This window comes from Danio rerio, chromosome 17 (assembly GCF_052040795.2).
Source record: "Danio rerio strain M-AB ecotype USA chromosome 17, GRCz13ab, whole genome shotgun sequence".
Lineage (NCBI taxonomy): Eukaryota > Metazoa > Chordata > Actinopteri > Cypriniformes > Danionidae > Danio > Danio rerio.
Window position 1 is genome coordinate 21640074 of NC_141037.1, and position 13943 is coordinate 21654016.

A 13943-nucleotide genomic window follows, 5' to 3' on the forward strand; every position below is an offset into this window, starting at 1 on the left:
TGAGGTTATTATAAACTCCCTTCAAAGGCCAGGTGAGCAAATTAAGTACATTTTCTACCCCACTAAAGGATTTGTTCTTATTATGCAATTAATAACAAAAGATATACTATGTGACCTCGCCTTGTTTCCATGTCACCTCTCGCATGTGTTGGTTGTGAGATGTAGTTTGTGGACAGAGACAAAGTTGTGGGCGATTCCTCCTGTGTTTAAGCCATGCAGTGTGAAAACCCCCTTTCGTGCAGTGTAAACAGAGCAGCGATGAAACACTACCCCAGATAGTCATGCAGTGTGAAAAGATCTGTGACAGTTTTTTTGAAAATCGTGCAGTCTGAACTTAAATCATCTGTCATCATAGAATTAAATTGTTGAATTTTTTTTTTTTTTGAATAATTAAACTGTGAACATTTTGAATTTTTTTTAATTCATATGTCCTTGCAACCTTTGACAATTCTTTCTTGTCTGATAGTGTTTATTGGCAGGACAATCACATTAAATCTCTAAATTTGTTTCATGTCAACTATCATATTAATTTATATTTTTAAAGTAGTATTTAAAGCAGTGTTTCCCAGCCCTGTTCCAGAAGACACACTAACAGTACACATTTTCAACCTCTTTCTAATCAAAAACTCCGGAATCAAGGAATTAGAGGAGATTCCAAAACCTCAAATGAGTGGGTCAGGAGACATCCAAAATATGGTATGCCTTCAAGAACAGGGTTGGGAAACTTTGTGTTAAAGTGCACTTCATTTTTATCACAAGCACTGGTGCCCAAAGACTCAACTCAGTGTTTTCATTCAGAGAAGTGTCTTTACCTCCAGAGTGAACTCTCAGTCACGGTTCCCAAGTTAAAGTCGAACAGTTTTGTCAGAATCAGGATCACCTGAAAGAAAAAAAAAAACAAAAACACGCAGACATTTAACAAATCACCCAGCAATCTCCATTTACACATTTCCCCAGCTACAGCGCTCTTAATGTGCTACGCTAAATGATAAAATGTCTGTCAGGCAGCCTCGCAGTGATGGATGAGAGTAAATATCAGGTGTGAATTTTATTATCTTGAGATGACAGCAGAATAAGAGGCAATGCACTCAGAGCCCGGACAGCCTGATGGAGGTAATGATGATCAGGGGGAAGAGAAGAGAGGAAGAGAGGGGGGAAACAGAAAAAAAAAACATGCAACGGCATACACACATACCCTAAAACACAAGCGCGCTCAAGCTGTCAAATGTCACGCTGAAAACGTGACAGGTAAAACGTTTTGCTCTTCCCACCTGACAAAACATTCGGAGCACACTCTCATAAACAACAGCGAACAAACGAGCATCTGTCTTTCCACTGTGAGTTTTTACCAGGAAAAAAAAAAGACGAGGGATAAAGAGAGACTTTGAATCAAAAGCAGACAGTAAGTGGTCCCTTTGCGTCCGTGTCTGTGTGAGAAGAACACAGTCTTCAGTATCGCGTCCACACACTAATGAATATTAGTCTAAAAGGTCTAATATTTCATTTCACACTTCATGATTGTTCCCTAATGAGAGTTCAGTCAACAGGAGTGTCGTCATTAACCTAAAAAGAAATCAGAAAACAGGCACAGGCGGACGCAAACACAGCTGTAATAGGAAAACCCATCAGCAGTCGCTGACTTTACCGGGTCTTGTGTTTGCTTTATGTGTGTGCGTGCATGTGTGCAACCTTCACTTCTCACGGCTCCACCTGTGACGGGACGGCTTCATCTCGGGTTAATTAACCAATCAGAAGAGGACAAACTATTAGCATATCCAAATACAGCATATCTGAAAGAGCAGGACCCCAGTCAAACTCACTCAGCTTCCTGAACCAGCAAAACCACCGCGATACTGGAACTAATTACATCTCCTGAAAGCAGGAGCAAAAGGGAGAGAGCGAGAGAGCAGTGTCCATGGGGCTGAAAATGAATATTAATATCAAAGCGGAGGTTTCTATTGTCCGTTTCTATGAGGTCAATAATATGTGCAGGGATGTTATGCAGATCTAATTACATTTGCATATGAATGCTGGGTTTGATCAGTTCATGTTCAAGCTAAGATCAGATTCAGTTGAAACATGAATGACTTACTGTGTCATATTACAGTGGACGCGGCGAGGTCTGTTCAGCCGCTTTATTCTCCTAACCTCAAATACATGAAAAAGCTTCACCATTACACTCATCTTTTTGTTCCTCTATCTTTTGTTCTCTCTCAAATAAATGTTTCATTACATGCGAAACATGTCAACATTGTTGAAGACTCGACATTCCTGTCGTTTTGGGCCGCAGCTGGCGTGTTGTAAAATCCGTAGTACATGCTGAATCTCACATTTACGTAATTCCCATATCTATTTCATTTGCTTTATTGCATTTGCTTATGAAATATGATTATCTAAATTGCAGCGTGAAGTGTCGTGTATGGCCATTTTGTTGTGCTCTGCGTGATGCCATGGAAACAACTCCAGCTAGGACCAATCATTATCCACTGAAGGCTGCTCACTTGACAGTGACAACAAGTAGCAGTGAAATCAAAAACAATAAGCGCAGTAAGAACAGATGGCGTAGTACTACTAACACAGCTGATGTTTCTTCCACAGGAAGCTGACAATACTTTTTACAGCTCCTGAGACTGAAACGGCAAGACGCATCACTTTAGGAACTCGTTTTTTCTGAACTGATGTTTACTCTGTTGCCTAAGAGCATTCGAAAGCAGTGGGAATCACTCAGAAATGAACTGCATGTGTGTATATTTTCATATCGCAAAAACAACATGTTGAGAACAGCATGAGTTAGTTTTTTGTCCTCAACTCAATATAAACCACTTTTTTTGGCTTTGAAATTGATTGTTGTAATTCTTTGTTTTTAGGATAGCTCTCCTGCACCCCTACCCCTAAACCCCTTGAAGTCAATGGCTACTGAAATTGAGAGTAACAAAATACATAATACATACAGACAAAAACAATCGAATAATACCATGATTCTGACAATGCATTTAGGTTTTATAAAACCACACGATAAGTCTGTGTAAGAAATTTAACTTTATTTACAACTAGGCATGCACTAATGAGAAAAACCTGGAAGATACTGAGTATGTTTACATGGACACCAATAACCCGATTTTAATATGATTAAGACAATATCCTCAAGAGAATCAAGAGTCTACAATGTCAATATACTCCAATTGGTTAAGGTTTTTTTTTTTTTTTTTTTCACTCGCCGCTGTCACCACTAGCTTGCACGGTTTGGGATCAGTAAAGCTATGCATCGATTGATTTGCTGTTCAGTGTTTAGGCCCTCAGTAGTGACTATTAAACCACACTGAACTGAGCTAAACTAAACTGAACTTAAACACTAAAAACTGAACTACACTGTTTCAATTTACTATGATCTTTTATGTAAAGCTGCTTTGACGCAATCTACATTGTAAAAGCGCTATACAAATAAAGGTCAATTAAATTGAATTAAACAGCAATTTCTGATTAATCCGATTAAGCAACTTCTGTAAACACCTTAATCAAATTATTTTCTTATTCAGATTAGGTGGAAAAAAATCTCTACAAAAAATATCAGTTTGCAGAAAAGAATAGAAGTTCCCCATTTATCAGTGGCTATAAGGATTACATGCTTGTTTGTTGTAATAATTCTTAATAATGCCAAAAAATATATCAATTTGTGCATCTCCAGACTTGCATATGCAGCCATGTTGCCATTGTAGCTGGTGTATTCTGAGAAATTGTTTGTACCCCTTGGTTTCTAGTGTGGTCATGGAAAATCTCTGTTTTAAGGCTATCTAGTTAGTTAGCTAGTTAGTTAGTTAGTTAATAAGTTAACTTTATTTGTCCCCATAGGGAAGTTTCATTTACAGCATACACTCACAGTGACTTCTGACATTTCACATTTGGTGTATATAAATAAATAATTTAAAAACATGTTTCCCCTACTCTAAATATTCAATCTACTGGCCATCAACTGCTACTAAGGGAGGAGGAATTTAAAAACTTAATTGCTTGAGGGATAAAGGATATTTTTTTTCCTTACACATCTGGGAAAACAATATCGACGACCTGATGGTAACAATTGGACGGTGCTTGATAGGATGTCTCTCATCATTGACAATCATGATAGCTTTCTTAAGTACTCTTTCTTTATATATACTATCAATGCTCTTTAGTTTTATTCCCAACAACTTACTGGCTGTTGTTATCACCTTCCCCAGTGACCTCTTCTGGGCTTCAGAGGCATTTCCATACCAACAGATTACACAAAATGTTGCAACACTTTCAATAAAAGCACTATAAAACATGATCAACAATCTAGCCCTTCCCCTTAGCCCTACACCTTTAAGCTAAAGAGAATTGGGACAATTGGGTAAGGAAAAGAGCTAAGGGTAGAATTGTAATTGGGCCTAATGTCATTTCACTTCCTTTGCCCTCAATATATCATTAGGATTATTTTTATTTAGCATTCCCTGATATGCTTTTTTCCACTCTCAAAGTACCGGTAGCTATAGACTTGCATAAAGTGAAACATTTACAATTTCATTTAAATATCTTCTTTAATCTTCTACTGAAAAAAAAAATGTCATCTACATCTTGGATGGCCTCAGGGTGAGTAGATTACAGCTAATTTTAATATTTTGGTTGAGCTATCTCTTTAAAATCACACATGTAGTGTGCCTATTATGTCTATAACACTTTATTCTGGTGGCCTGTATTGAAAAAAAAAACATTTTAATTCTATTATTGGATTTAATCATTATGCAACAACATTTAACTGAATATTTAACAACTAATGCATGTGTGTGTTCTAGCCGTATCTAATAAAATCTGAAATCAATTCAGTTTAAGTCCTTTTCATTTATTGTAGCTAAAATAGAATGTAGCCAGTGGCCTGAATAACAATGATGCTTACTTTTTTGAGTCTTATTAGTCTTTTTAATCAGAAGTAAATCAGTAAAGAACAAGTGCCTGCAGAAGCCTTTGCAGAATAACATATAAATTGCAGGCTTAGTTATTAAAGAATTTGATTAATGCTTTTAGAAAACAATAAAAGTGCAGTCCTCTAAGCTCAATTTAACATGTTTTGCAATATTTTAATAAACTCATTAGAGCTCTGCAATTATAATATTTAACCTCTCATAAGTATGGAAAATATGAAAAATGTTTGCAGGTTTGACTCAGAGATACACAATAATATTATAATATTCTTATTATTCAAAGCAAGCACCTTTGAAAGCAACTCAGCAGCAATAATAAAAGAGTTTTTCCCTCCTGGATTACTGTTTTCCAAGAGCCTTCCCTACTAAAGTTATTCTGTTTTATTTATGTTGCTGTGGATCATGACATTTTGAAGACGACTCAAGGCTATTCTCAAAGTGGTCCATAAGCCTTTTAAAATCCACTCGTGGGAAATCATGATACACTTGTAAACTTCAGCTTTTAACTTTTTAAAAAATGAAATAATATATAGAGTGGGACAGGTTGACATTTTAAATCAATTTGTTGACTGAAAGTCTTACTTTCTCCATCTCTCTTTTATATCCATTATGTGGCATTCTTACTGTTGTCCTAAGAGAAGAATAAGGTCTATGAGATTTTCTAGTCTCCAGCCACAGAACATACGATATATTAACACACAGACTATGATTTATCTACATGAACCGGGTAGTATTGCTGCATCAATAACAATATTTTGGCTGAAGTCTAATAGCAGCCTCTGGCACCTCAACTAAACCAACATCTCAAGCAACAAATAACAGCCTTAGGCAACCAGTCATACGAAACCAAACTTGGACTGTCAAATAGATTCAAACTCAAACATTTGTGGCATCCAGTGTCAATAATTTATGATCAGAGTTAGGTGTAACGCGTTCCACATTAATGCGGTATTGTATTCTAATTACATTTTTAAAGAACGCAGTAATGTAACGGATTACATTTTCAATGTGTGTAGTTTGATTACAGTTACTAAAGTCAATTTAATTCCATTACCTGAGTTACAAATATAGTTATTAGAAGAAATAAAGGTTTCTTTTAAATAATGTTTTCTGCTGCAACATCACTTCATAAGCATGCACTTTTAAATTGCAGGAGAAGACGATCTAAAATAGTTACTGTCAAGAGTGGTTGCTTCTTCAATTGTAAATACAGATATTACTTTGATTTCATTGAGCGTAAAAACAAAAATATTGCTGTGAAATGCCAGTCTCTAAAGAACATTCTACTGCTTTTGACTCGACCAACAACTTGTTCAACTTGAATAGAAAGCATTCTATGACAATACTCATCACCAAGAAGAATACTGGCATTAAAAAAGCACGGTTGACCAACTCAGCTTAAACAGGCAAATTAGATTTTTGTGCAGGATCTGGAGTGAAGAGAAGCGTAGCTGCTTATGGGGCTGTTCACATTTCGCATCTTTTGCGTGCATGCTCACATTTCCCAGGCGCTCCCAGTTAAAATTTGCAAGACACGTGACAAGAAATTACCTATCAGCTTAATACTTTGTATGAAATATACACATTTAGGAATCTAATTGCCTAAGACAAACACAGAACGCCCAAACACTGCAGTGCTTTTTCATAGTTTGGATGTCAGTGGTTACAGGTATCAAGTTTTCTTCTTTTGTGTTCCAAAAAAAAAAAAGAAAAAAGCCAAACAGGACCAAGTGAATGATGGGAGAATTTTAAGTTTTGGGTGAACTCCAAGTGTGTTGAATATGTCAAGCTGCTGTGATCAACCCATTGTAATGTTTTTCAGTCAATATTAAATTACAGAAGAGCTGCAGTTTATTTTGTATTTTTATAGGTATATTTTATATGTTTTTAAAGTAACTTCACAGTAAACTAATTAGTAACCCGATTACTTTTTTACATTAGGTAATTAGTAATCTAATCAGATTACAATTTTCCAGTAGTAGTCAGTAATTTGTAACTTATTGCTTTTTTTTTAAAGTAACTTACCCAACACTGTTTATAGTGAATCTCTTCATTTCTTAAATTTTCATTAACAACTACTTAACTAAAAAAGTTATTATATTAAAAGAAGTGAAAAACATTTTTTTATAAGTGTTGGATTTGGTTTCTCTAATGCATATAACAGGTAAAATAAAAATCAAGCATTTTAGTCTCAAAATACACAATGTTTTAAAAACTGTAGTAAGTAAATAATTCAACTTATTTACAACCGATTTTATTAGGTTTCTTGAGTAAGTCATTATTTTTTAACTTAGAAAATTGTTTTATTATTGAACATTCAAAATGTGACATTTTATAATTGAGTTTTGATGACAATTCAGTTCCACCATAAAAAAGAGTGCAAAAGACTTCTGCTAATCATTTATAGATATTTAAAGTTTAAAATTAATCAGCAATCATATCAAAAAATAAAGATGGACACATTAAAGAACAAAATATTTAATAATTCTCTCTTATCGGCATGTTCACGATTGTTCTTCAAGTCAAAAATTGTTAAACTGCGCTAGGGTTGCACAACATATTGTTTCAGCATCGATATTGCAATGTGCACATTCCCAACAGGCACATTTCAGGATCTGCAATGTCGCATCAGGATTATAGTTAAGTAGGAGTTGAGTAATTGCAAAGTTTAATTATAAAGTTACCATATACACAGACCGTATACACATTCAGGCACAGGGAAATGAGAATTTAAGTAACTTCAAGAAACATTAATTGCATTTATGTAAAGTATATATTCAATGAGGTATATGCACATGGACTTTTAATTTCAGTCAGCCTGCCTCAAGGCTTCCGGTTAATAGTCATCCAATACAAAATCGGCATGTTTAAGATGTGATTTCTTTAAAAAACAGCGATCTTCACTGCCTGGCTGTTATACGATATAAAGTGGGTATCAGACCAAACAAGAAGCGCTGCATTAGATTATATTTTTCCATGCCATGTCTTTAAAATCTAGAAATTAATTTTACCCCAGTATTTTCAATAAAATTTCTGCGCTGGCCTGCAGCTAATGATGACGTTTGCATTTAAATGGTCTTTCGTCGTTTTTTATGCTTTTAAAACCAAATGGATGCTTACATCTGTTTGACTGGTTGTATTTGAATATCATTTCAACATCAGTGTTGTAAAAGGAACCTTATGAAATTAAAAATAGTCACATAAACCTTTCAGTGGAAGTTCATTATTTGCTGAAAAACACTATACAGCCCATTAAGATTACAGTGTTATTTACTTTACATTTAATTACTTAATTTGTGTACCTGAATACTGTTTAGTCTCCCAGACAAACTTTAACGCATTTAATTCATTCATAACTTGCTTTAATATTTATCATTGCCTGTGATTTGGTTTAATGCCGACACGCTCCACTATAAAATCATCCTATTATCATCCAAAGTTTTTCTAAATTTATTAATTCCATTCAAATAGAGCTATTAATTTCTTCTGTTAAAATTATACTTAATATTGCAGAAAAATAAAATATTGCAAAGTCATTTTTTTCCAATATTGCGCAGTCTTTAACTGTGCTAACCATTATGGATTAAGAAGGTAACAACATTTAGCTAAATTGCTTTTTTATTTTATTTTTTAGAGCTGGTGTACCAATCAACCCTTGAGAGAGTAAAACAGACTAGGGACTTATGATTCACCATGCAGCAGGATGTTTGAGGTAAAAATAACCCAGCAGTACCACACGCGTATACCTGAAAGAAAACAGTTGCAATCCGGGAGCACATGCGTAAACAATCAAGTAAACAAGAAGAGCCATTTTAAGTGCTAATTTCACTGCAAATGATGAAGCCCATAATTAAAACCGTTTCCGAACCCCTAAACAACCAAATCACATTAACACGGGTAGGTGATTAAAAAGTCTATATGTTCTGTTGTCGGTTTTCGGTCAGAGACGTTGTTTTCAAACACTCAGATGAATTCAATTAAAATGGTGAAATGAAATGGAACTACCTGCTCATTCTTCCAATGGCAACAGCAAAGAGGAAAAAAAAATGCTGGCAAAGTAAAGCACTGAATGTTCTACACAACACTGAATTTCCAAAGCATTCATTGCGATTCTGCTCTCTGAGGAGCCATGCAGCACATTGAGACTTTTGTTTCTCTCCGGTGGACTTCGCAGCTCATATCTCAGTATTTCTGGCACTAATTTGTTTCTGTGTACTGTAATACAGCCCCTGAGTTAGCCCCAAACTCAAATTTATGCTAGCAATTTGAATAAAATACAAAGGACGGAGGAATCTTTATTCTCTCATAAATCCAGTGATCATGAACAGACTGGGCATAATATATCAGTTTAACTCTAGTGGAATTGAAACAATCAGTTTCGATGCGTGCTTGGAGTGTGTGGAATATCAATCCGACATTCCTCACTTTTTCATTTTCCTCTCTCTTTTCATTGCCTTTTATAGTGTTTCCTCCTCAATCTGTCTTCTAGAGCTCTCCGAGTATCAGGTTTAGATGCTGCCGTATGAATCAATAAACCTCAAGGCATTAAAATATGTTTTTAAAAAGGAGGGAGGGGATGGGACGAAGAAGTAGAATTGATTTTTTTAAAGTGATTTATTTTAATAAAAGACAACTGTGTTACTGTACGCTTCACATATTTAAATATGATGGGGTAAAAACCTCAGGGTGCTGAATTGAAGGGCTGAATATACAGTTGAAGTCAAAATCATTATCCCTCCTTTGAATTTTTTCTTTCTTTTTTAAATATTTCCTAAATGATGTTTAACAGAACAAGGAATTTTTTACAGTATTTCCTTAAATTTTTTTTCTTGTGGAGAAAGGCTTATTTATTTTAATTTTTTTATTTTGGCTATGATAAAAGCATTAAAAACATTTTAAGGTCAATATTATTAACCCGCTTAAGCTATATATTTTTTTATTTATGTCTACAGAACAAACCTTCATTATGCAATGATTTGCCTAATTACCCTAACTTGCCTAATTAACCTAGTTAATGCTTTAAATTGCATTTATGCTGAATACTAGCATTGTGAAATAATATTTAGTAAAACATTATATCCACTTTGGTAAGTCATGACGTAATGGCTACTCATCTGAATTGAGAAAATGTTTGTTAATGACCACTTTTTAGTCATATCTTACATTAAAGTGAATTTTATATAAAATCATGGTGTATTCCACAGTCTTTAGACTTGCTGCATCAGAAACACCAATATTTTAACAATTTATACAAATTTTAATCATTTTCTGGTAATTTAATATGGATATATATACATATATATATATAGTGGTGGGCTGTTATTTGCATTAACGTGAGACTCTTATCGCACAATAAAAAAAACATCGCCTTTAATCTATTCTCAAAGTTGGGTTGGGAGCTAGGTCTATTCTATGCAAGCTATTATGACTTTCACCTTGATATTTTAGCGCGGATGTATACTTGACCGATGAGCCGTCTGACAAAAAAGTGCCCTTCTGAATCAAATCAGCAGGATGCCTGACTTTATCTGCAGTTCGGCAGTTTCAATTTATTGATGAACATTTCATTCATGCCGCCGTGAGAAACTGGGGTATTAGACGCAAATAAGGAGTAAGGACTGGTGAGGGTGTTATGGAATTTAATAATGTACGCCAAATGGAAAAAAAAATGTATGCGTTTCGCGAAGTGTGTGTGTGTTCGTGTGTGCGGTCCTTTACTAACAGCCTTGTGTGTAGATCTTGTAGGAAAATATGGCGAAAACTCCTACATGCTGATATTTACTGATCGCAGTGTTTATTTCAATATTTATTTCAAAAAATGCCTGCAGATTCAGTTTGGCCCTACTTATGACACAAGTCTTCGGATGTTAGGAGGAAACCAGGGAACCTGGGGGAAACCCAAGCAAACATGGGGAGAACATGCAAACTCCACACAGAAACGGCAACTGACCCAGCAAGGACTGAAACTAGTGACATTCCTGCTGTGTGGCAACAGTGCTAACCAGTAGACCACCATGCTGCCAAATCTAGGAAAAAAGGGGGAGGAATAGGGGATGATGGAGGGGTTTCTTCAAGATGAAGATGACTGTGATGATCAATCATAAGCATGTGATCTTCTCGAAATTAGTTTATAAATAAACTTAAAATGTGCTGAAAAAATATTATTTCCCTTAAACAGAAATTGGATTGAAAAAAAAGGTACAGGGGGCTAAAAATTCAGGAGGGCTAATAATTCTGACTTTAACTATTTAATATCACAATCAAATCTCAGCTACATTTGTACTTCTGAATGTCCATGTTTGTGTCCATCCGGTGGTTGATTTGGGGCTGTGGGGTATTGTATCGCTCACACTCTAATGATAAACTGTGAAGGTAAATGAAAGATGGGGTGTGTTTACTCTTTGCGGCTGATCTGAAATGCAGACACTCATAGCATGAAATAGAGTTTATAGGGATAATGCACACAATAGATGAATTCAAGAATGAGTTTGTGCTTTGGGGCAAGATACGTTTTTTTTTCATCAGTCAAATAAGAAAAGATGTGCGCTCAAACACACACACACACACACACACACACACACCTAGAAAAGGAAAATACTTATTCATATTTATGTTTTATTAATGCTCACTGCTTTGCCTTAGGAAAATCCACAAATCATTGCATTGCTCGATTCTGCCTTGCTGGAAATTTCAATCATTTTCACACACTTATTCTGTGTTTATTTAACAGAAGGCCTGGAGGCCACACAGGGTCATAATAAAAGCTCTGTACATTATCCAGCTCCTTAAACATCATCCTCAAGTGCACATCTGCATATGAATATACATGTATGAATATAAATGACCTTCATCGACATCACTCTGAGATCATCCTCAGTTAGAGCGCAAAAGCAGGTGCACATACGCGCAGGCATTCATACCCAACACACATACACATGCTGTGCATAAAGTTTCTGCTGAGAGCAGCAGCCTTCATAACGCTACCAACAGCTGGGAGGTTTATTTTACTGCATGATATAAAAAGAAACCTTCATGTAAGCATACACATAAACACACACATTGAAATATGTGTGTGTTATCAAACTTAAGGCATTACACGTTCTTTCTTTTTTTTTTTGCTATATGGTTTCATATTGTATTCTTGTGCGTTTCCATGTTTTGCTGTTTGTTTTGTTTATTTTGAGTCTTCCTCTAGATTTTCTACTGCTTAGAAAACTGGCCAAGAATTCCAAAGTTCTGGTGGCAAAACTTCTTGAATCTTTAGTTATGTTCCTTCCTGCAGTTTCTCACAGAGCATTGACACATGAGATTCTCCCAACATATACATATACATACAGTATATATATATATATATATATATATATATATATATATATATATATATATATATATATATATATATATATATATATATAAAAACCATAAACAAGTCACTTAGTGTTATGGGTACTTGTTTTGCTAAATCTGCGAGGGCAACTCTTCTGAAAGAAAGGCCCCGAATGCCTTCATGTACAGTGTATCTGGAAAGTGTTCATAGCACATTTTTTGTTACACCCTTATTCCAAAATTGATTAAGTTCATTTTATTTTCACAAAATTTTACACACAATACCCTATAATGATAATGTAAAAAAAGATTTGTTGAAATTGTTGCAAATTTATTACAAATAAAAAAGCTGAAAAATCACATGTACATAAGTATACAGTCTTTGCCGTGAAGTTCTTAATTGAGCTCAGGTACATTCTGTTTCCACTGATCATGCATGAGATGTTTCAGCAGCTTAATTGGATTTCGCCTGTGATAAATTCAGTTGATTTAACATGATTTGAAAAGGCATACACCTGTCTATATACGGTCCCAGGGTTGGCAGTGCATGTCAAAGCACAAACCAAAGGCAAAGGATTGTCTGAAGACTTCCGAAAAAGGATTGTCTCGAGGCACAAGGCTGGGGAAGGTTACAGAAAAAATTCTGCTGCTCTGAAAGTTCCAATGAGCACAGTGGCCTCCATCATACATAAGTGGAAGATGTTTGGAACCACCGAGACTCTTCCTATAGCTGGCCATCCATCTAAACTGGGTAATCAGGGGAGAAGGGTCTTAGTCAGGGAGATGATCAATAACCGGTTGGTCACTCTGTCTAAGCTCCAGCGTTCTTCTGTAGAGAGAGGAGAACCTTACAGTAGGACAACCATCTGTGCAGCAATCCACCAATCAGGCCTGTATGGTAGAGTGGCCAGACGGAGAAAAAATTCTCTGGTCTGATGAGACTAAAATTGAACTCTTTGGAGTGAATGCCAGACATTACGTTTGGAGAAAACCAGGCACTGCTCATCACCAGGCTAATACCATCCCTACAGTGAAGCATGGTGGTGGCAGCATCATGCTGTGGGGATGTTTTTCAGCACTAGGAACTGGAAGACTAGTCAGGATAGAGGAGAAGATGAATGCAGCAATGTACAGAGACATCCTGGATGAAAACCTGCTTCCGAGCTCTTGATCTCAGACTTGGGCTACGGTTCATCTTCCAGCAAGACAATGACCCAAAGCACACCGCCAAAATATCAATGGAGTGGCTTCACAACAACTTAGAGAATGTCCTTTTGTGGCCCAGGAAGAGCCCTGATCTGAATCCTATTGAACTATTTGATCTGAAAATGGCTGTACACTGTCGCTTCCCATCCAACCTGATAGAGCTTTAGAGGTACTGCATAGAGGAATGGGCAAAAATTCCCAAAGATTGGTGTGCCAAGCTTGTGGCATCATATTCAAAAAGACTTGAGGCTGTAATTGCTGCCAAAGGTGCATCAACAAAGTATTGAGCAAAGGCTGTGAATACCTTTGTACATGTGATTTTTCAGCTTTTTTATTTTTAATAAATTTGCAAAAATATCAAAAAATCCTTTTTCGTATTGTCATTATGGGGTATTGTGTGTAGAATTTTGAGGAAATAAATGAGTTTAATTAATTTTGGAATAAGACTGTAACATAAAATATATATATATATAT

The 13943-nt window shown here is 35.6% G+C and overlaps 1 protein-coding gene and 1 long non-coding RNA gene across 6 annotated transcripts in view; one reads left to right on the forward strand and one right to left on the reverse strand.

The window, feature by feature from the left end:
* Positions 1 to 13943, forward strand: part of LOC147833062 (uncharacterized) — a 173899-nt gene that overhangs the window by 130187 nt on the left and 29769 nt on the right. Inside the window, exon 4 of one of the 2 annotated variants that reach the window (XR_015513336.1) lies at positions 8572 to 8649. The exons of the other annotated variant lie outside the window; for it this stretch is intronic. This is a non-coding gene — a long non-coding RNA (uncharacterized LOC147833062). Of the gene's footprint in view, positions 1 to 8571; positions 8650 to 13943 lie in introns of those variants that run through there. 2 annotated transcript variants of the gene reach the window in all.
* Positions 1 to 13943, reverse strand: part of sorcs3b (sortilin related VPS10 domain containing receptor 3b) — a 109638-nt gene that overhangs the window by 73364 nt on the left and 22331 nt on the right. For all 4 annotated transcript variants that reach the window (XR_015513313.1, XR_015513314.1, XM_087290337.1 and 1 more), the window contains exon 2: positions 813 to 880. Coding sequence is in view for 1 of the 4 variants with exons in the window: in XM_087290336.1 (XP_087146462.1) it covers positions 813 to 880 (68 nt within the window). In the remaining 3 variants the exon portion in view is untranslated. The remainder of the gene's footprint in view (positions 1 to 812; positions 881 to 13943) is intronic.